Here is a 20650-nt window from a genome sequence, read left to right as displayed (position 1 = left end):
ACCTCTCAAGCCACCTCTCAGTTTCCCCCTCGAGTCCCCGCTCGAGTCCCCGCTCGAGTTCCCTCTCGAGTCCCCGACGACTACTGTTCTGCCGGGGGTCCTTCCAACCCTATGTCCTGTGCCGTTGGAGGCCCCGACGACTGCTGTTCTGCCGGGGTTCTTGCCAACCCTATGTCCTGTGCCGTTGGAGGCCCCGACGACTACTGTTCTGCCGGGGGTCCTTCCAACCCTATGTCCTGTGCCGTTGGAGGCCCCGACGACTGCTGTTCTGCCGGGGTTCTTGCCAACCCTATGTCCTGTGCCGTTGGAGGCCCCGACGACTACTGTTCTGCCGGGGGTCCTGCCAACCCTATGTCCTGTGCCGTTGGAGGTCCAGCCGACACCTGTTTGGTCGGGGGTCCTGCCAGCTCCATGTTCTGTTCCGTTGGGGGTCCCGCCGAGACCTGCTCCGCCGAGTTTCCTGCCAACACCGTGTCCTGTTTCGGGTCCCATCGACACCAGCCCTTGCTCCGTCGTGGGTCCCACTGACACCAACCCAGCTTCTGTCCAGGGTCTCGTCTACGCCTGACCCGCCAGAGATTCCACCAGCTCCTGCCCGTCCTTGTGCCTGGTCTCCTGAGTTCCCCAGCCAAGGACTCCACCATGAACTCTGCCTTGCCCCCGGGCTGCCTGCTCGAGAACTCCATCATGGGCTCTGCCTTGCCCCCGGGCCGCCCGCTCGAGAACTCCACCATGAACTCTGCCTTGCCCCCGGGCCGCCCGCTCGAGAACTCCATCATGGGCTCTGCCTTGCCCCCGGGCCGCCCGCTCGAGAACTCCACCATGGGCTCTGCCTTGCCCCTGGGCCGTTCGCCCGAGAACTCCATCATGGGCTCTGCCTTGCCCCCGGGCCGCCCGCCCGAGAACTCCATCATGGACTCTGCCTTGCCCCTGGGCCGTTCGCCCGAGAACTCCATCATGGGCTCTGCCTTGCCCCCGGGCCGCCCGCCCGAGAACTCCATCATGGACTCTGCCTTGCCCCTGGGCCGTTCGCCCGAGACACCCGTCATAGACTGTGCTTTGCTTCTGATTGTGCCCACCTGTGTCTTCTCATGTGTTTAAATTCCCCTGTCTCCCAGTGTTCAGTGTCAGTTTGTCTTGTCTCTTGCCACAGTCAGGTCTATGCTCTGTGCTCTTTATAAGTTTTTGTTCCGCACTACGTGATTATGTTTTTGTCATCTCAACCTGAGATTCAATAGTGACTTTTTTTTGTTCATCTTGCCTGTTTTTTTGGAAAAATAAAGTATCTTACCAATACTTTGCCTCTGTCTCCTGGGTCATGCAATTGGGTCCTACATCGTAAGTGCCTGAGTTTTTAACACAAACTTTCTGAAGCTTGTCCACAGTCTAGTGCACATGTGTCAAACTCAAGGCCCGGGGACCAAATCAGGCCCTTGGTGGATTTAATTTCGGCCCGCAGGATAATTACTATTAGATCTGGCCCGCTGGTATATTGCACGCACACCTTCACTCAATCCTGAGGATTTCCTCAGCTCAGAGCCTGAGCCCATACATTGATGAATTTGCACCCAAGATGAGATGCCAAGTCAGTGTTTCCCCTAGGATGGAGTCATAGCAGCGGTGCTAAGGCATGTGGCCCAGCATAATGTGAGCGCGGAGCGCGTGGAATATTTTTGTGCGTGCGAAGTGTGCCCCGCCAATTTTTTTTCTATGTGTCAGCACAAGAAAGGCTATTGAGGCCTAGTACCAGGGCCGGTTATAGACAATTTGCTGCCCTAGGTGAGATTTTAGGCGACATTTTATATGTAAAGAATAAATGAAAAATCTCTACAAAAGACAAATACACTGCAAAAACAGAAACTTATTGACATAGGTAATAGACGTCAAAATGGCTTCAAATGTATTCAGTATTGTATGATCATGTTTGAATTGTGGGGTGGACGTCACATCCTCTAGGGGGGTCCGGGGAAATGTTTCAAGATTTATCAAAAATACACCTTTATTGAACATACAGTAACAAAAATACTACAAATCCACATAACAAACAATCAAAAATGAAAAAGGGTCACCACTTATTATTATTTTAAGATTTTTTTTTTTTTTTTATTGGTACCTGGCTGGCTCTCCCCTAAGCAGCGGCGCTCATATTTCAGCAGCGGCGCTGCGCCGCCACTATTTGTATATAGGGAAACACTGCAAGTATCTGGCTTGAACTAGCATCACAGAGCAGCACACTGAGTTTCAATGGATGTTTCCTTATGCACTTGTTTCCTTGCGACAACAGGGCATGTTTGGTTTTTCTTTGAGGGAAATAGTTTTTTTTGAAGCTGTTGTTAGGGGGGGGGGGGGGGGGGGGGGAAGCTGCCGATAGAGCCATAAGAAATGAATGCAACTGATTATTAATGTTTTTATCGGCAATAGTTTAAGCTTTGTTAGTTCCAGGTTTAATATGTGCAATAAGTTCATTTTAATACGTTTTGCAATAAACATTGAACCAGTCTGGCCCTCGACTAGTATCCATTTTTAAATTTTGGCCCACTATGTATTTGAGTTTGACACCCCTGGTCTAGTGATGATTGATGCCAGAGGGAAATATTTTATGAGGTAAGTGGTTGCTACTATATCGCAAAGATTATGTTCTGTAGAAAATGCAAAAAAACTGAAATAGTCAATTTCTCAGTTCCGATCATTATATGCTGATGTTGGATTGAATTTAGGTTGCTTAAATGTCTTGCTTGATTGCCTTAATGTAACTCAAGATCAGTAGTGGTATAAAAAGGGGTTTGCAATTATTAGAGTAATGACATTAAATGAATTATTTTCTCTTTATTCTTTAGCAAAAGCTTCCCAACATTGTTTGACTCTAACTCTAAATAGGACTCAGGTCTACAGGCCCTTCGGAGAAAATTCCTCTTCAATCTGCAGAAGCTGCTGCCTGTTCCAAATCTTGAACAAGTGGGTACCTGACAAGCCATTATTCTGAGACAAATAAAGCAAAACGACAGCCAAAACACTCATATTTATAACAGATTTAGGCATGGAACTGCACAAGTTAAATATTATAAACAAAATGTTCTTAGCAGTAATTTTACAAGGGAACACAGCACCACACAAATGTTTATATGGTTATTTGTCCTACTTGTTCATTTACATTTGGAACATATACATTTAAGCTGATATGCTCTACTCTTGTATTCAGATCATTCTTTACTGCAGAAGCACACTTACCAAAATTGTAACCTGCATGTAAAACTGTACATTGAATACTATTTTCTGCCTTCATCAACTTTCAATTTGCACCAATGCACATATTTGCATTTGCATTAATCAACCTGAGCCGCTGAATACACTTATTCAGCATCCCAAACAAAATGGCCACTCAGTTTCACAAGGTAGTACTTATTTGTTATTCTCTTACATGGTATAATGCTTCTTCTGTTTAAGTTTCTCAAAATAAATTTGTTTTTTCTTTTTCTTTTTCCTCTAGCCTTATCTTTTTCTGGGGATGATTGCATACTTCCCAGCCTGTCCGATCACCTACCAAATGTAGACAATGATGAAGGTGAGTCTAATGAGGATGACCACATGGACAAAAGATGGTAGTATTCGAAAAAAGGCAGAAGTAGGCTACATCCTCAAAAAAATGCAAATGTATTGTTTGTGGATCACATTTAGGTTCCGTTACAAAACTAAAGAGGCACAAGACTAGTGATAGCTGTACAGACACAATGCGTCCGTCAAATTCTGTTTTTTTTTAGAAGATACATTACATCCCATACCAGACAATAGTGATCCTAGAAGTGTGAATAACGCTTTCACCATTAGCAAGTGCCACAACAAATGACCCATCCAATCTGAATAGTCTTACAAACAGAGAGCAAGTTAATGATGACTCTACTCTTGCTTGTCATCTCTGTGGCAAGGTTTATTCTTACCAAAATGATTTTCACAAACACCAGAGGACTTGTGAGGTTGATGGCAAACAACAAGCAGAAACAAATACACAATGTTCCACAAGCTCATCACTCCAAAACAACACTAGTTGATAAGACCAAAAGAGACTTTCCCTAGTGAAACTGTGACTTGGCCTTCAAATGTTGTTCCCCAAGAATCAATATATACACCACAAAAGCAAATTTGTAAAAGAAGCAGTTGTGTCAAACAATGCTCCATATGTGGGAAAATATGTTCTTGTTCTGCTGAGTTGACTAGGCACTATTCGGAAACACAGGGAAAATAAAAGTAATTAATGATGTTTGTTGAATGTGTACATTACAAACATGTACAATGTTCTCTTCATCATGTCTCATACTGTGAATGTCAGGTAACTTTTAAAATAAAGCTGTTACGACATTTTGTCTGATATTGTGAATTATGTTCATCCACTGAGAATAAAAGAACCGTTCTGCACAGAGTGTATCCAATCAAAGGCTTTTGTAAAATGTGCTGATGTGTACAAGGTCTCTCCAAGGGCTACAAGAAGCTCGAGGCTGTGTTATAGAAGGAGCACATTCACAATTTGGATAATTTGGGGTGAATCCAATTCAAAGAAAAAAGCATCCTGTTTTGCATCATGGGATTGGAGCTGCAATTATTTGTTAACAGTAAAACGGCTTGCTACTACTTTGGTAATTGAGAAATAGTTTTAAGACATTTTCAAAGTCCTTATTTTCATGCAGGTTTATTTGATTGAATATGCAGTATTTCTGATACATTCACATACAGCCGATTGAATAAAAAAACTAAAAATAGTGATTAAACATGCAATTGGCCCTCAAACTGTCGACTTGCTGTATAACATCTTGACATTGCTTGTATTGTGTTGTTAACTTACAATGAAATGCAACTTGGCCTTGGTAAATGACTTAGGTGGTAAATCATTTATTGTAATCCTTACTGATTTATTTTCTGTTGATCAACTTATCGATTATGCCATAAATAGGTTCAGCACCATAGTGTATATGCACATTTAACCTTGTGCAGTAGCTTACTGTTGCAAAAAAAATATTGCTCCACCAGAGAGCAGTGGTGCTCCAGGGACTGACTTCTATTCCTCAGCCAAAGTCAAACTATATTTGAGTTGCAGTATCAATATGTTTATTCATTCTTAACAGTTCTTTCACAGTCCACATCCCAACACATGTTCAATGAAAACATGCACCGCTGTCAAATTGAAAATGACCACAAAACGTTATTTGATGGTTGTTAATGCTAATGCTAATCTTTTAAATTGAGAGGATACATATGAAACTAATATTAAATCTTTCATAACATATCATTATTTGTCTCCCTCGTGTGATCTCTCTGCAGAGCACATAGAAACCCTCAGTTTGGGATTTTCTACTTTGTCTATTTCTTCTCTCTGTCTTCTAATTAAGAAGCAGTGTTGCAGGTCAGTTGATGGAAAGAAACAGACAGCAGCCTTTTTTAGGTGAGGAAGGGAAATGTCTAAAAATGGCACAGTACGGTTGCAAATCATTTTGTGTTAGTTTTGTTTAAAGGTGTAGGTAATTTTGGAGAAACCGGCTCGAGTGCGCTCGAATTTGAAAATACACAGGCGGAAAAAATCTGCCACTTCCTTACAGAGCCCCTCCTCCAACACACACGAACGCGCACATGACCAATGAGGGCACGAGATAAGTTTGTGCACAGATGGAAGTCTGACAGGCAGGTAGGCCATCCAGTTATTTTAGCCGGGCCGGCTAAAATGGTTGGTCGTGCTTTTTACAGTACTACGGCTTCCACAGATGACATTTTTTTTTAATGGATTTTTTGTCAAAGCACTTAAGATATTCATTGCTATCGGGATGTTAAGAGCATTCCATGGAATATAACAAAAAGTGTATCTCGAGCCGATTTCTCAAACGTACCTACTCCACCTTTAATGAAATAAATGCAAAAAGCGAAAAGGGAATGCTGTATTATTTTATATTCCAAGTCTTTTCAAAGAGTTTTGGACAGGATGTGCTGAGTACATTTAGGTTTAATAAGGTTTGGTTATATGTTTACAGAATCTCACTAGACAGCAAGCAAGTGAAAATCGAAACAGAATTATCACAAAATAAAAGCAATCTTCAGTGGGCTCTGCAGCACACTGGTAGGCAGACTGCACCACTCCTCAGGGACATCGGCTGTCTGCAGAGACACTGAGATTTTTCTCAGACTGAAACCTCTGTTTCCTACTCTTGATGAACACCACAGTATGGAGTGGACTTTCATCTTAAGAGCTTAGGTCCCCTATGGCCTCTTATGCCTTCTAAAGATAAGACTAATGTCTGTCGGTCTCAGGAACAGGTTGCTTAGCGATATATAACATGTCACATCAAAGGGTGTTCTCAGTTCATAATTAGCCATGGCTTATTGCAGGTGCTACAGAATAATTCCCTGTAGAACATTATACATAATCCATTCTGTATAGGAGTCCTTTTAAATCTTCTGGTTTTGATACAACAATGTCTCTTGATCAGACACTATTTACTTCTTGATCCCAACTACAGAGGGCCTTAAGGTAGTTTTAAGTGTTAAGTTGAATAAACATTGTATCACTGCAGTTATTATGTGATGTGACTAGAACATGTCCCCTTGATTCAATCGTGTATAATAATTATGCCTTTTCAGATCCCAGTCATAAACTAAATTATTCCCTTTTGACATAATAACGGTCTTAAGATTCCAGGAATAATTAACTGAAATGTTCTGTGAAGAGCAAACACCTCTGTTTCATATGAAAAGCTCCAATCCAAAAAAAAAAGGTTTATTCTTTGACATAGAAAATAAACAGTAACTCCTTATTGATTTATAGCAAAAGTGAATAGGACTGTTGGTTTGACATCTTGATAACTAATACGGAAATATCTTAAAATATGTTTTTATTCAGAAACAATAGAAAATGGCATTTAAATTCTATTAGTTTGGGTTTTTGATTGACAGAACCTGCTACAGTTAACATGGTTTGAGTACTATAAAGTGTAGTTAATCAAATATGGTACAACATTTCCCCACCTCGTTTAATTAATGAGTTTCAGAAGTACAAGAGCCAAGATGCATCCTGACTGTTATCATTAGAATAGGATACAATGTTAAGGGACTGCTGAGTGGTGCAATGCAGCTTTGATTGAATTGAGTCCCAGGTTTGCAGCTGTGTTGAAGGGATTCTGACTGTAAAGTCTCTTACTCAGCAGAAATGTCCTAAAGAGCTGGTGCACTCTGAGAGCTGCATGGTGACGCCAGCAACAAAATGCCATCCTGCAGACATACATCATATCCAGATAATGGATGCCCATCACAGCCCCTGCCTGACATGATCTTGCTGAGGATAATCATTCTGTTGTAGTTATACAGGGATAGGATCTACCCATATCTGACAACATACTGCCTCCTTTATTCCCTTGTCTCAAACAGAATGCATTGCATGTTGCTTTAAATTCTGAAAACCAGCATTAGAGAGTTATAAGGGTTCAGGCGTAGCTCTCTCCTCCAGTGTAATTGGTTTTTGGTGATGCTGCCTTTCAGATCGCAGTGGTATCTTTGCCCCTCTCTGCCTGATCTGCCACCACTCTTACTATAAATATGACTAATAAGAACATCATCATGCCGCTTTCTTCAGCTTGGAAGGCTTTTGAAAGAGGCGTAATTTCTCAGCTGGCTTGTGGAATGCATATCACAGCCAGGAGCCTTTTGCACACTTCCAAGTGTTGGAAAAGGCGAGAGAAAGAGACAGAGATGAAAGGAAAGCAGAGAGAGAGAGAGAGAGAGAGAGAGAGAGAGAGAGAGAGAGATTCTGAGGATGAAGCTTCCTGCAGGCTCTCAGAAGACACCTGCCTGTCGTTTACTTTAAAACATTGAGCTGCAGAGGTTGGCAGATTTCTGGCCAGGCGACATTGATGCTTGAGCGAACTTATGCAGCACAAGCATCCAGTAAGGATCCTGCTTATAGCATAGCTATTTCTGCTCTGATTTTCCCACTCATGTTTTATTCAGACCCGGGATGCTTCACAAGAAGGCCTATTTACAACCAAGTGAGGAAGATGGATGCTCGTTGGTTTTTTGGGATGCAGGGCCTTTGGTATACCATAGGATGGTCTGAAATGTCAGCCATGTGCTTTTTGTGTGTATTCCTGCTTGCGAGAACGAGATGGGGAGAAAACACACAGAGAGAGAGAGAGAGAGAGAGAGAGATTGGAAGCAGCAGAAACAGAACTGATATGCAGTAAATCTCTTGCCACTAATTATCACCGCTTTGTGTAACACTTGTGCTAATAGCCCCAAGTGTTGCTACAAACATCTGAAAACATTACAAATTCATCAGCCTCTGCACTGGCTCTAGCCCAGCTATTTAATCAGAAATGTTCCTTCCCTTTGAAAGAAAACTGACAGCCTGTATTGGTGATTGCAAATTCTGCTCGTTCTTGACTTTGCTGTCACCTTTAGCTGCCTTTTCAATTCCAACTAAAAAGTGCATCATCGGATTAAACCTTATGTGATTGTATGCATGCAAATACATTTTAAAACGATTAATAGATAAGTGAAACACAACACAAAATATCTGCACACATGTCCTGATATAGAGGCTATAGTTAATGCCCGTTTAAACTGTGTCTCTGACATACTGTACTGTAAATCCTCTGCTAAACCCTGCAGGCTCTGCAGCAGAAATGTGTCCCGTCCCACCATGCATCTGGTATGTATTGATTGTACTCTTTTGGACAGCAGTGCTTACTGTACAACACAGAGCAGTGGAGAGAGAGAGAGAGAGAGAGAGAGAGAGAGAGAGAGAGAGAGAGAGAGAGAGAGAGAGGCAGGGAGTGGTGGGAGGTGAATGAGTTGAGTTTAGCTTTTCTTGTGCCTAATGTGGTTGCAACACAGAGCAGGGTTTTAACTTTAAATTGGGAGACTAAAGGTACTTGCAAATACTGTGAGTTTAAGCTTGCATGTTTACATGTCCTTGCATCTACATTTGCATCCATGTTTGAAGGTAATACAGTGTATGCATGTTGTGCATATGTAAGGATAAGGATAAGTACCCCATATCTTCCAACAACTGCAATGCAGCCAGGTCTGGGCTCCAGCTTTGTCTATTTGCATTCAGGACAGGTACAATGGTGGGAGCTCAAGCCTTCGGGGTCCCCATGTCTCTATGCTTCACACTGCATCCAGATGTTCATCAAAATTAACATATACAGTTGCAAGAAAAAGGATGTGAACCCTTTGGAACTACCTGGATTTCTGCATACATTGGTCATAAAATGTGTTCTGATCATCTAAGTCACAACAATAGACAAACACAGTCTGCTTAAGCTAAAACCACACAAACAATTATATGTTTTTATGTTTTTATTGAACACACCATGTAAACATTCACAGTGCAGGGTGGAAAAAGTATGTGAACCCTTGGATTGAATAACTGGTTGACCCTCCTTTGGCAGCAATAACCTCAACCAAACGTTTCCTATAGTTGCATATCAGACCTGCACAAAGGACAGGAGGAATTTTGGACCATTCCTCTTTACAAAACTGTTTCAGTTCAGCAATATTCTTGGGATGTCTGGTGTGAATCGCTCTCTTGAGGTCATGCCACAGCATCTCAATTGGGTTGAGGTCAGGACTCTGACTGGGCCACTCCAGAAGGCCTATTTTCTTCTGTTGAAGCCATTCTGTTGTTGATTTACTTCTGTGCTTTAGGTCGTTGTCCTGTTGCATCACCCATCTTCTGTTGAGCTTCAATTGGTGGACAGATGGCCTTAAGTTCTCCAGCAAAATGTCTTGATAAACTTGAGAATTAATTTTTCCGTCGATGATGGCAATCTGTCCAGGCCCTGAGGCAGCAAAGCAGCCCCAAACCATGATGCTCCCTCCACCATACTTCACAGTTGGGATGAGGTTTTGATGTTGGTGTGCTGTGCCTTTTTTTCTCCACACATAGCGTTGTGTGTTCCTTCCAAACAACTCAACTTTGGTTTCATCTGTCCACAGAATATTTTGCCAGTAGTGCTGTGGAACATCCAGGTGCTCTTTTGCAAACTTCAAACGTGCAGCAATGTTTTTTCTGGACAGCAGTGGCTTCCTCCATTTTATGACCAAATTATGCAGAAATCCAGGTAATTCCAAAGGGTTCACATACTTTTTCTTGCAACTGTATGTACAGTAGGTGTGCTGTGATTAATGATCCATATGTCATACCAGACCTTGGAAGCAAGGGGCATAGAGAAAACCAACAAAATGAATCTTAAAATGAATTAGTGTTAGTCCAGATTATTATATGCTTTATGATTGTTAAACATTGAGAGCTGTGTCCCAAATGGCAACTTCTACACACAAAATAGTTCCCGTCATGTATTTATTTAGCCCAATTAAAAAAGCGAAATGTCTGCCATTTACTATTCCTGTTAAAATCACAACATATAGCATGAAGGTTGAGCATTCGCAACGTAACTGTAGTGTTCTACACACAACTGTAATCGTACCAGACAGTCAGTCAGATCTATTCTTATATGAAAATATCCAACAAAGACTTTATGGGCATCCAGTTGTATCAGAAGGAGTCTAATACAGAGACAGAAGGAGAGTTAAAAGGATGTTGATGAGCAAAGGTTAGAAAACCCAAATATTTTTGGTCTCTTTGGCATGAGGATGTGAGTGGAAAGCCAAAAGAGCAACCTTCTTTAATTGGTAGAGTTTCTTGTGTGAAGCATAAGTGTGCAGACAGAAAGCAGATGGGGCTGTAGTTGAGCTGCTGAATGATGGAGAAATAACAACAAGCAGACAACCTCTTTCACTTAGACGGATGCTATGTCAGCAGGCAGCTTGTGCACATCATACTAACAAGGGACCAATAGGCATGCATGCACGCCGTGATCACAAACACATGCACGTTGACATACAAACGCAATGTTGTGCCTTTTGGCTAAAAATCCATACACAAGATCCCTGGGTAAACAATGGTGATGTAGTAGTTAAACATGTATGTTAAAAAGCTGTATTTTCTCAGCCTCTATTCCAGATGAGTGTGCTTGTGTGTGCGTTTTATAACTGGCCGTAATGACTGAAATCAAACCTGTGAAGTAGGTTAACCATCCATCAACACCCTCATGTTTATGACAGGTGACAAAATCTTTAATATCCGCACGGTAACTGAGGCCACTATATTGTTATTATAATATCTTTGTGACTGTGCAGGGTCATTTAACCGTGAGTGTCAGCCCTAATTGAATTAGGGCTGACACTAAACAGGTCAATGCAATAAAGCAATGTTTCATACAAGCTCACTGATTCCATTAGAAGCCCAGAGAGTATCTGTCATTTTTATGCCGTGGCCTTTTGCCTGCTAAAGTCAAACTCACAGTAAAACTGAACCCCCATAGAAATCTGATCCATGTATTGGCTTACTGAGCTGGTTTTCGGCATCAAGAAATAAACCAAAGTATCAGCTGTATAAACACTGAACAGTCGAGTTGGCTTAGAACCTTCAACTCATCTCCAAATCAGCGCAAACACAAACTCACCACACATCAAAAACGAATTGGATAACTCTCATTGTAGCTGGCAGACATTGGCAGTGTCATGACTATTGTGTTCTATACTAAAGTGCCATTTCTGCTTTTGGTTAAGTTGATTGATGCAAACCTGGATGCAGTCATCATCAGTTATCTAAATAGAATATCAGGCTTAACCATTCAAATTACCCTTCAAACATTAAGAGAAAACCACAGCGATTGCATGGTCCAGAATTACAGAGAGATAATAACTCAGTTCTTGTTTCACACCCTTGGCAGCCCTGATCCTTTATCATTATCAAGCACCTGGGTCGACAACTAGGCCTTTTAGTTTCCTTGGCAATAAGCAAGCCAAAGCTTTCTCCTCTTCTTCAGGTGGAAGTGAGTCAACAGCACTGTTGTACAAATCGCCCCCTCGCCACACTCATGGATGCTAAGCTCAATGTAGAGTATTGAAATAAAAAAGGAGCATGGAGACACATAACAGTGTCCTGCCATTGACAAGAAACATGTTTCCACAGACCAAACACACACTGGCAGCAAAGCACTACAGAGGCTTATCAGAGATAAACATGCTGGGGGGGCTTTTTTATTCAAAATTCATTCAACCAGGAAAACACAAACCAACACTCTTTTCCAGAAGCCCCTGGGATCACGCTGCACACCTGGGGGCTTTCAAAACAGCAGCTACATTGTTGGGCACTGAGCACTTGCACTGGACAAAGGTGCAGTCATTTGTAACTAAACCGGTGACCCTGTGATTTCAATCCCCTCAACTTGAAATAACACAAACCCTGCTTATTGCTGAACATATTTTATGTAATGGAGGATTTTGGATCCCATGCTTGTACCTTTTTTATTCAATATCCTTGGCATTTGTAACTGTTGGTTGGACAAAACAAGCAATTTAAATATGTAGCTTTTGGTGAGAGATAGGACTAATAAGAGAGAAGCTAATTTTGAATGTGACTGCTACGGCCATTTTACAGATCATTAAATGACTAACACCATGAGATCTCTAAAGCAGACAGCTGGATGCAGCATGTAAATCTTAATAACACTGTAGTGCAAAATATGTGAATCCTGTTTACTCAGTCAGCATAAAATGCCAAGTCACCATGGTAACAGGGGATGCAACACGCTTTATAAAGGGTGATGGAGACAGAACACTATTCACAAAGACCATCATTGCAGGATCTATTTCAACTGTTTATAATGATGCGGTGATCAAACCGGATATGCCATCAGATTTTGTGCATTACAGCCAAAGCTTGGGCTACTATAGGTCACGTTGAAGCTTTTTTATTATGTAACTGCGTTGAATTGGTAGAAATTACCAGGCGCTGACGAATTCTCACATGAACGCTTTCTACAGCTATTCCATTGCTGCTTAAATTCCGACCGGACCCCCTCAATGTGTTCGGAGACACACACGTCATTAACCACTAGCGTCAGTCAACAAAGTTGCATAACATTTCAGTCACATCCCTTCCATCCTTACAAGAATATTTGGAGCCCTCCATTAATAAATTATGGAGTTATACATCACAGGAAATCTACACCAGTTTAGAAGATTAGCCTATAGCCTGTAGGGAAAAGCCTGTAATGTGTCGTTCGCGTAAAGTGTATTTAATGCGATAATCCCTCCCAGTCCACCCACATAAAGACATCTGGTAAAACATCTGACAAACAGATTCTGGGTACAGGGCGGATGGATGTGCGCCTACCTGTCCGCAGGTTGAAGGAGAGTCGGGCTTCAACCAGATATGGGGTATCGCTCTTGGAGCGGAGTCTCCTGATCGGTCTGCGGTCTGTGCTGCTGTCTGGAGTGGTCGCCATCAATTTGAACCAGTGTCCAGGGATAACTGCCGGCCGACTGGGGCAGAGGCAGAACCACGGCCACTCACACTGCGAGGTAGCTAGCGATGGGGAGGAGGGAGTCCACACACACCGAGAGAGAGAGGGGAAGAGAGAGAGGGAGGGAGAGAGCGAGAGAGAGTGGAGGGGGGGGGGGGGGGGGGGGGGGGGGGGGCGTTGGTGGGATGGTGTAAGTGAAAAAAACACCTATATTTTGGGAGGGGTGTGTGCCAATATTATGATAATGTGTTCCCCCATTTAGGTCAAATGCATTGATTTTGTCTTGTCATCAACGTTTATCACAAAATCGTTTGCTATAGGCCTCGCTACTGAATCAGACATAGGCCTATATATTTATGTTGCGGCTCTACCATGATTAGTTACAGAATTAGCAGTATTGTTGTAGGGAATTCAGTGTTTTTATACTAATAATCAATCAATTTGTGAATAGATAGCCTATCTATTATTTCAAATAGGCTTTTTAGGGCACTAGGTGGCTTCACTTATCATACCCTAGCCATCACACTTTAGATAAAAGTATCATATTTGATGACAACCAAACAGTCGTGAAACACAGAACAAATGAAGGCAGTTTCATGCCATTAATACGTTTTGTTTCTAATAAGCAAAACATTTGCAGTAAGGCAGTCTACAAACACAATACGACTCCTATGGTGAAGCATAAAGTGCTGCTCTTTTTTTATTTTGGGATGAATGAATCATCCTGAATGAATCACACTTACAGCAGTCCACCACCAGATGGCTCTCCTCAACTAAACATTTTTGTCAGTAAACTTTTTTTTTTTTCAGAGTGCGATTTACGACAGTGTGGTACGTTTACGGCGCCTCGTACTTGCAGTGATAGAGCTAAACCATGAGGTAAACAAGCAAACTGCTTGACTTTCTGCTCCTAAAAGTAGGAATATCATTTAGCGAGGTAAGTAAATTAAAGTTTATTTATCAGTGCTGTTTCAGCGTAGTAAACGCTACCTGTAAATACCATGCAGTCTGGTGTAAATACACACGTTTGGATGTGCACGTTAGTTCCTGTTTTTATGACGAAGAGAGCGACAGGATTATATCCCAAACTAACTTCTCGACATTTTGTTAACGCAGTACATTTGTGAAGGACTGTGCAACAGGTAATACAACGTTAAACAACTGTACGCGTACTCCCAGCATGCGAGAGTTAAAAAGGCTGGGAGGAAAAAGGTTTAAAGAAGTTTAAAGTCCGTTTAAAAATGGCCAATAAACTGAAACAGTGGAAGCAGCTGTAACTATGGAAATCTACAGTATGGCAACGGTTCTTTGAGTTGTGGTGAATTGTAGTATTTTATACATGAGGGCTGGGCCTCTTGTAAAACCTGTTTCGACACAGTTGACTTGAATGTTCAGTCTTGTAGGGCTCGCCCATTTCTATGTGTGTATTGATAGTTTGTCGAAGCAGGCCGTTTACCCTTACCTGTCTATTATTTTTACATGTATTTGTATGCACATTCCTTCTTATCATTACCAACAACTAGGTGTGTTGCAATTGCCTGGTACAAGTCAAGAGTTTCATTGCTCTGACTTGCACAAGCACAAGAATGCAGGCATACCTGCCATATCTTTTTTTGATTATGTTTTGCTATGTTATATAAACGGAGGCAGTTGCACATCCGTAGGCTCAATTATTCCGAATTTACTTTATATATAAAGTATAACCCTCAGTTATGATAACTTTTCACACACAGCATCACATATACAATATGATTTTTCCTCTTCATTGCAGCTTTTATCCTTTTGGCTGAACTATTACAGCAAATGTTGATATTTTAGATGAATTTAGCATTTATTTTGTCTGCATTAAGTTACATATTGTGTATCTTTGGAAACGTTGGGATGTCTGTTAAGATTATCTGTGATGTTCTGTTGGCTGCACAAAATAAGGTTTTAAAGAAAATGTAAGTTCCATATTTCTCAAGTCATAATGCATGAAATATAAATGGACTGTACTTATATAGCGCTTTATCCAGTCTTTAAGACCCCTCAAAGCACTTTACATACTACATGTCATACACCCATTCACACCCATTCATACAGAGCAGTGTACCTTACTCTAGGACCTAACATTCACACACATTCACACACCGTTGGCCATGCCATCGGGAGCAACTCAGGGTTAAGTATCTTGCCCAAGGATACATCGACATGTTGACTGCATGGGCTGGGATCGAACCCACAACCTTCTGGTTGAAAGACGACCACACTCCCTCACAGCCACAGTCGCCCTGATATTTAGAGAACATCTGCAGGACATGCTTTAAATGAATCAACAAGTTGTTTTTGTGTTATTTTTCATGTGTTCTTCTGGTCTTCTTGGACAACAGTGACAATGCTACTCCAGAATCGAGCTGTGATTGCCCTTGGTCTTCGCATTTCCACAAATGTGCTGAAAGGACCTTTGATGGACACAGCAAGACCCAACTCAGGTAAAATGATAAAGGTTAGGTTTAATGAGGTTTTAGGTTTGTTGGCTGCTGTGTCAGGTGAATATTGGTCCTTCCTTTAACATTAATTATCAGCCAATCAGGTCATCCTTCCTGACAAGCGCTGTGCATCAGAACTTTATTCAGAAAAATGTTTGAATTCAGAGTTTTTAGTAATGTTTTGCAACAAGTTACAGACACATAGTTGTACAATTGCATAGCCAACAGGACATCTTTCTAAAATCAATCTTTCCCCTCTCTACTTATGCAAAGTCTGTTGCAGAGACACCAAAACCCCTATATATGTATAACATATTGTAATATTAGCAATTATAATAATACTTAGGCCAACTCCTATAAGTAAGATGAAGAAAATATGTATAATGACACATAGAAGTCTTTATATCTTGCTCTTCTTTTTATTTTCCCAGACATGTCTGAATTCCGCAAGGTTTTTTCCAAAGCCAAGCACATAGCAATCATCACAGGGGCAGGTGTGAGTGCAGAGAGTGGAGTACCAACCTTCAGAGGGGAACATGAGAAGTGGAGGAAGTGGCAATCTCAGGTAATTTTCTTAAAAGCAAAACACACTTCTTTTTTTGTGGTCTTTTTATATAGGTCAAACTTTTGTGTTTGGTCTGATTTCCAGCTGCGGTTCACACTTGTTGAGTGGGTGTATTTAATGCTTACATAATACATCTTCACAGCTCAGTGGATTTATCTTGGAAGCAACAGCCAAGAGGAATGGTGTTTGTTGCATAATCTGGATACATGTTGTGGGCTACATGTAGATTTACCTTCAGGAAAGAATAAAAAAAATAGTGTTTCATAAAAAAAGATGATATTCTCCCCTTTTTAATCGAGGTGTTAAACCTAATCTTTGCCTTTCATTATCTGTCAAATCCTTGCCTCTGAATACAACAGGTTTGACCTTGTTAGCATTTGAGTTTTGAGTTAAAACATGCTTCTGTTTATGTATGCACAGGACCTGGCGTCCCCAGAGGCCTTCTCTCGAACACCGTCCCGTGTCTGGGAGTTTTACCATTACAGGAGAGAACTGGCTTTGAACAGGAAGCCCAGTGCTGCCCATCTGGCTATAGCCGAGTGTGAGGCCCGGCTGAAGAAGCAGGGGCGCTCGGTGGTGGTCATCACCCAGTGCACCGACGACCTGCACCGACAGGCCGGGTCCAAACATCTGCTCAAGATTCATGGTGAGTTTGGCCAGAACTACACGCCACCATGCATTTCATTAAAGACCTGATTTTGGCTTGATTCTGTGGTTTTCTGTAGCATTCATTTTGTAGTCGGGATCTTTCCTAAATTGAACTAAATTATATTTTTATTATTTTTATTTCGATGCATCAAATGTGTTACAACCTTGCGAAAAACATACTAAGTAGGGCTAAAATGCAATTTCATTTAAAGTAAATCATGAAGGTGCTCAATGGTCAGTGTAACTGGAAACTATGACAGCAACATTATTTATGCCATGTTTTACTTGGTTGTGGAAACATTTTGTGATTCATAGTTGGTCTTTCAAACAAACATCCCATGAGCCAACAGAGTTAGTCAGTCATTTCATATCAGTACACCAACTCCAAAGCTGATTCTCTCATCTCAAACTTAAAATCTTTTGTCTTCACACAGTTCTAGGGTAGATTGTGGCAAAAACTGCACCAAACCTTTATTTCTTTGCTCAATTCGTGCTTTAATTAACTGTGTCTGAGTCAGGAAAACAGGACTATTACTGTCAATAAGTTCTGTGGAGAAGGAGATGTTTTCAATGGCTGTGGTGGGCTCAGATGAAAAACAGCTGTGTTTTGTTGTTGTTGTGAAACTGCAGGCAGTCTTATGGAGACGCGCTGTGTGAGTTGTGGACACGTGGCTGTCAACAAGCGGAGCCCCATATGTGCTGCCCTAAAGGACAAAGGGTAAAAGACAGCCCCTCTGGAGTAAACACACACTGATAAACATGCAAGATGTATAGCCTGAGCTCTTCAGTTTGACCCACATGTGTCATTTACCCCACTGTGTTTGCTCTCTTACTTTACAGCGCACCTGACGCAGATGTTGCTGATGCCCAGATTCCTGTGGATAAACTACCAAGGTGGGATTACTGTCACTTCATATTAACAACTCTTTGGTCAGATTAACTTTCCGACTGATCATTGTTCTTAGGTGGAGTTTAACTGGGACATGGGTATCGTCATTAATCAGAGTTTAGTGATTTTAGAGAGAAAAGACATCAGTGACCTGCGCCGAGCATAACATATATTTTTCTTTGCCTCTCTGGCCTTCATGACTTGGTTGTATCATGCTTTGTGGTGACCTGGGAATTAACTCAATTCCAATGTTATTGATATGGCAGCCAGGGCTTCCACATGGGGGCAGTAGTGAGCTATGAACATATTGGCTTTCAAGCAAAGGTTGCTAAATAAAAGCAAATAATAAGAGTTACACACTGCCAACGAAAAGGAACCTTGATATGACATCAAACACATGTCCGCTGCTTCATTGTTTTTCATTGATTTTAACCATCAAGCATGTTGCATGCGTGGCTATACAATCAGGGAAATTAGTGAAGTATGTGTGGATTTAGACTTGTGCGGAATAAAACAATGAATCGTCTAAGGACTGTTTGGTGCTGCTGTGTCAAGGTGTGGCGAAAGAGAGTGCCGCGGTCTTCTGAGACCCAACGTGGTGTTTTTCGGAGAAACCATGGACTCTCATATCCTGACCAAGGTGGAAGAACAGATGGAAACCTGTGATCTCTGTCTGGTGGTGAGTCATCCTTTTTTTTTTACGTGGATACATGTTATATCTTCCTCCTGTATAATATTAGTAGGTAAAAAAGTATTTTGTCAAAATTGATAAAAGACTGTACCATTTTATTACTATACTGTTCAGTAGATTTCAAGTTGACACTGGTGTTTTTCTCTCCCTGTTGTTAACCTGTAGGTGGGCACATCTTCCATTGTTTACCCAGCAGCCATGTTTGGGCCGCAGATTGCATCAAGGGGTGTCCCAGTGGCGGAATTTAACACCAATACAACTCCAAAAACTGAGTACTTCACGTAAGTTATTCACAAAACTGAATTTTCTATATTTAACCAAGTTGTTAGTTAGTAAGCTGAAAGTGATATTTAGTGCCATCCAGTTGAAGAATAGGCAATATCCAGAACCTTGAATCAATAAGTTACCTTTACCCTTTTAACCTAAAATTCTGACCTTGTTTTTTCTGTGTGATGTGGCTCAGGTTCCACTTCCAGGGTCCATGTGGAACAACGCTTCCCCAGGCTTTGGCGCAACATGAATCGGAGGGTATTTAAGTTTGTAAAAATAATTACTTTACAAACAGTAACCAGCGGCTTCTTCTACATACTAATGCAATCAAAGGCTCGTGGGTGGTGCATAGCATTATTTTATTCAAATGTTTGCCTTAGATGGAGGGTTAAGCTTAGAATTTAGCTTGTTTGAACTTGGAGATGGATATCTTAATACTTGAATATACTGTATAGCTGGATAAACTGGAAATGGGGTTTTGTATGTTTTACATATTTACTGCTTTGAGTTAGGCAGGAGCTATGCAGTTTGGTATACCATAGGGAATGCACTGTGTAGTTATTTGCATTGGATATTGTATCCTGAGATATTAGAGGGTATTACTATTCCTATATAATGTTGAATATAAGATGCTGTTGAGGAATTGTCCTATTTTGCTGTTTATCAAAACAAATGACTTCTGATGCAAATGGAGAATATTCATTGTTTCTCTACTGAACAGAACCTAATCTTGTGCCTTTCAAAACTGTTTACACAACCTTGACCAAAGGCTTGCTTTAAACCTTTAGTGCAAATCAACCAATGTTACAGTTCCAGAGTTTGCTTTGACCAAGGACAGAGAAGGTAGAGAGGGGGAAATGTTCTCTGTTCAATCCTAGCCTGATGCCGCATAAACTCCTTCTCATGCTGTTTGTAGGAAATCAATAGGTACATGTCATGGGTTTTTCAAAAATAGATATAGTGTTTTTTGCTTTTTCAAATATATGTTTAACTGTTGATAGATAAAAATGAAAGCAATCACATATTTGATAACCCTAACCCTGCCTTTAAGCATCACGCACAATTCCTTGATGTTGATGAAAACTTCCAATGCAATAATAGAGAATGTTATTATTAAAACACTAAATGTACGTTGGCTGTTATTGTGTTTTATTATCTGCATTAATAAATAATTGTTCCTTTTTTTTTGTGTGTATGTGCCACAAATGAACAGTAGATGCCAGCATGTAGCTTTCTATCCTAGGTTATACAGTAACTCAACACTATTGTATCCAGTTTTTCTCTTGGTATGCATGAGTGAGAGGAAATGCAGACTCAAGCACCCTGAGGCCAGATTTGTTACAGCTGAGGCGAGCCGAGTACAAAGTATGAGCCTCAATCATAATGCTGCTGAGGATGGAAACAGTCTGAAGTGAAAAGCAGTCTATGACACAATGGGGCATTTGTTGCCCCAGCTGATCTCTTACATGGATGTCGATACCTTTTTATGTTTCCATAGTATTATTTTTGGAGGGGGTTGTTTAAATTTGACATTTTAAACAAGTTCAAAAATGTGGTTTATTCGGTTTTATATTATTTATTTTTTCTAGATTGCGGCTCAGTGTTACCAAATCTGTTTGCCTTGCTACAGCTTCAATCAAACTTTTGACAGTAAGTAATCGATTACATACAGCTCTGAAGAAATGAAGAGACTCCTGCAAAATGATCAGTTTCTCGGTTTCTCTATCCCTCAGAGGTCATGTTGTGGTCCCATAACTCGCTGAACGGTCT

General features: G+C 41.2%; 2 protein-coding genes across 3 annotated transcripts in view; one reads left to right on the top strand and one right to left on the bottom strand.

Moving 5' to 3' along the window:
* LOC307020155 (phosphatase and actin regulator 1-like) overlaps window positions 1-13413 on the bottom strand; it is a 42797-nt gene extending 29384 nt beyond the window's left edge. The window contains exon 1 of one of the 2 annotated variants that reach the window (XM_079651327.1): window positions 13220-13413. In XM_079651327.1, coding sequence (XP_079507453.1) covers window positions 13220-13331 — 112 coding nt within the window. In that variant the 5' untranslated portion in view covers window positions 13332-13413. The remainder of the gene's footprint in view (window positions 1-13219) is intronic. The other variant, XM_079651331.1, reaches the window with a different exon arrangement.
* A 734-nt stretch (window positions 13414-14147) lies between these two features.
* On the top strand, window positions 14148-20062 carry LOC307019297 (NAD-dependent protein deacylase sirtuin-5, mitochondrial-like). Its single transcript, XM_079650082.1, has 9 exons — window positions 14148-14286; window positions 15719-15820; window positions 16249-16382; window positions 16803-17028; window positions 17661-17748; window positions 17871-17924; window positions 18475-18598; window positions 18776-18891; window positions 19074-20062. Exons 2-9 carry the CDS (start codon window positions 15724-15726, stop codon window positions 19144-19146), a joined length of 912 nt encoding a protein of 303 aa, XP_079506208.1. The 5' UTR covers window positions 14148-14286; window positions 15719-15723; the 3' UTR covers window positions 19147-20062.
* Window positions 20063-20650: the final 588 nt, after the last annotated feature.

The sequence above is a fragment of the Notothenia rossii genome (assembly GCF_949606895.1).
Source record: "Notothenia rossii genome assembly, chromosome: 9".
Classification (NCBI taxonomy): Eukaryota; Metazoa; Chordata; class Actinopteri; order Perciformes; family Nototheniidae; genus Notothenia; species Notothenia rossii.
Note: the sequence above shows the minus strand (reverse complement) of the source record. Positions and strands in the feature narration are given on the sequence as shown.

Coding starts and splice junctions, on each gene's coding strand:
- LOC307019297 (XM_079650082.1), top strand. CDS start 15,724: ATGCTACTCCAGAATCGAGCTGTGATTGCCCTTGGTCTTCGCATTTCC. Junction 16,383..16,802: donor GGAGGAAGTGGCAATCTCAG/GTAATTTTCTTA, acceptor ATGTATGCACAG/GACCTGGCGTCCCCAGAGGC. Junction 18,892..19,073: donor CCAAAAACTGAGTACTTCAC/GTAAGTTATTCA, acceptor GATGTGGCTCAG/GTTCCACTTCCAGGGTCCAT.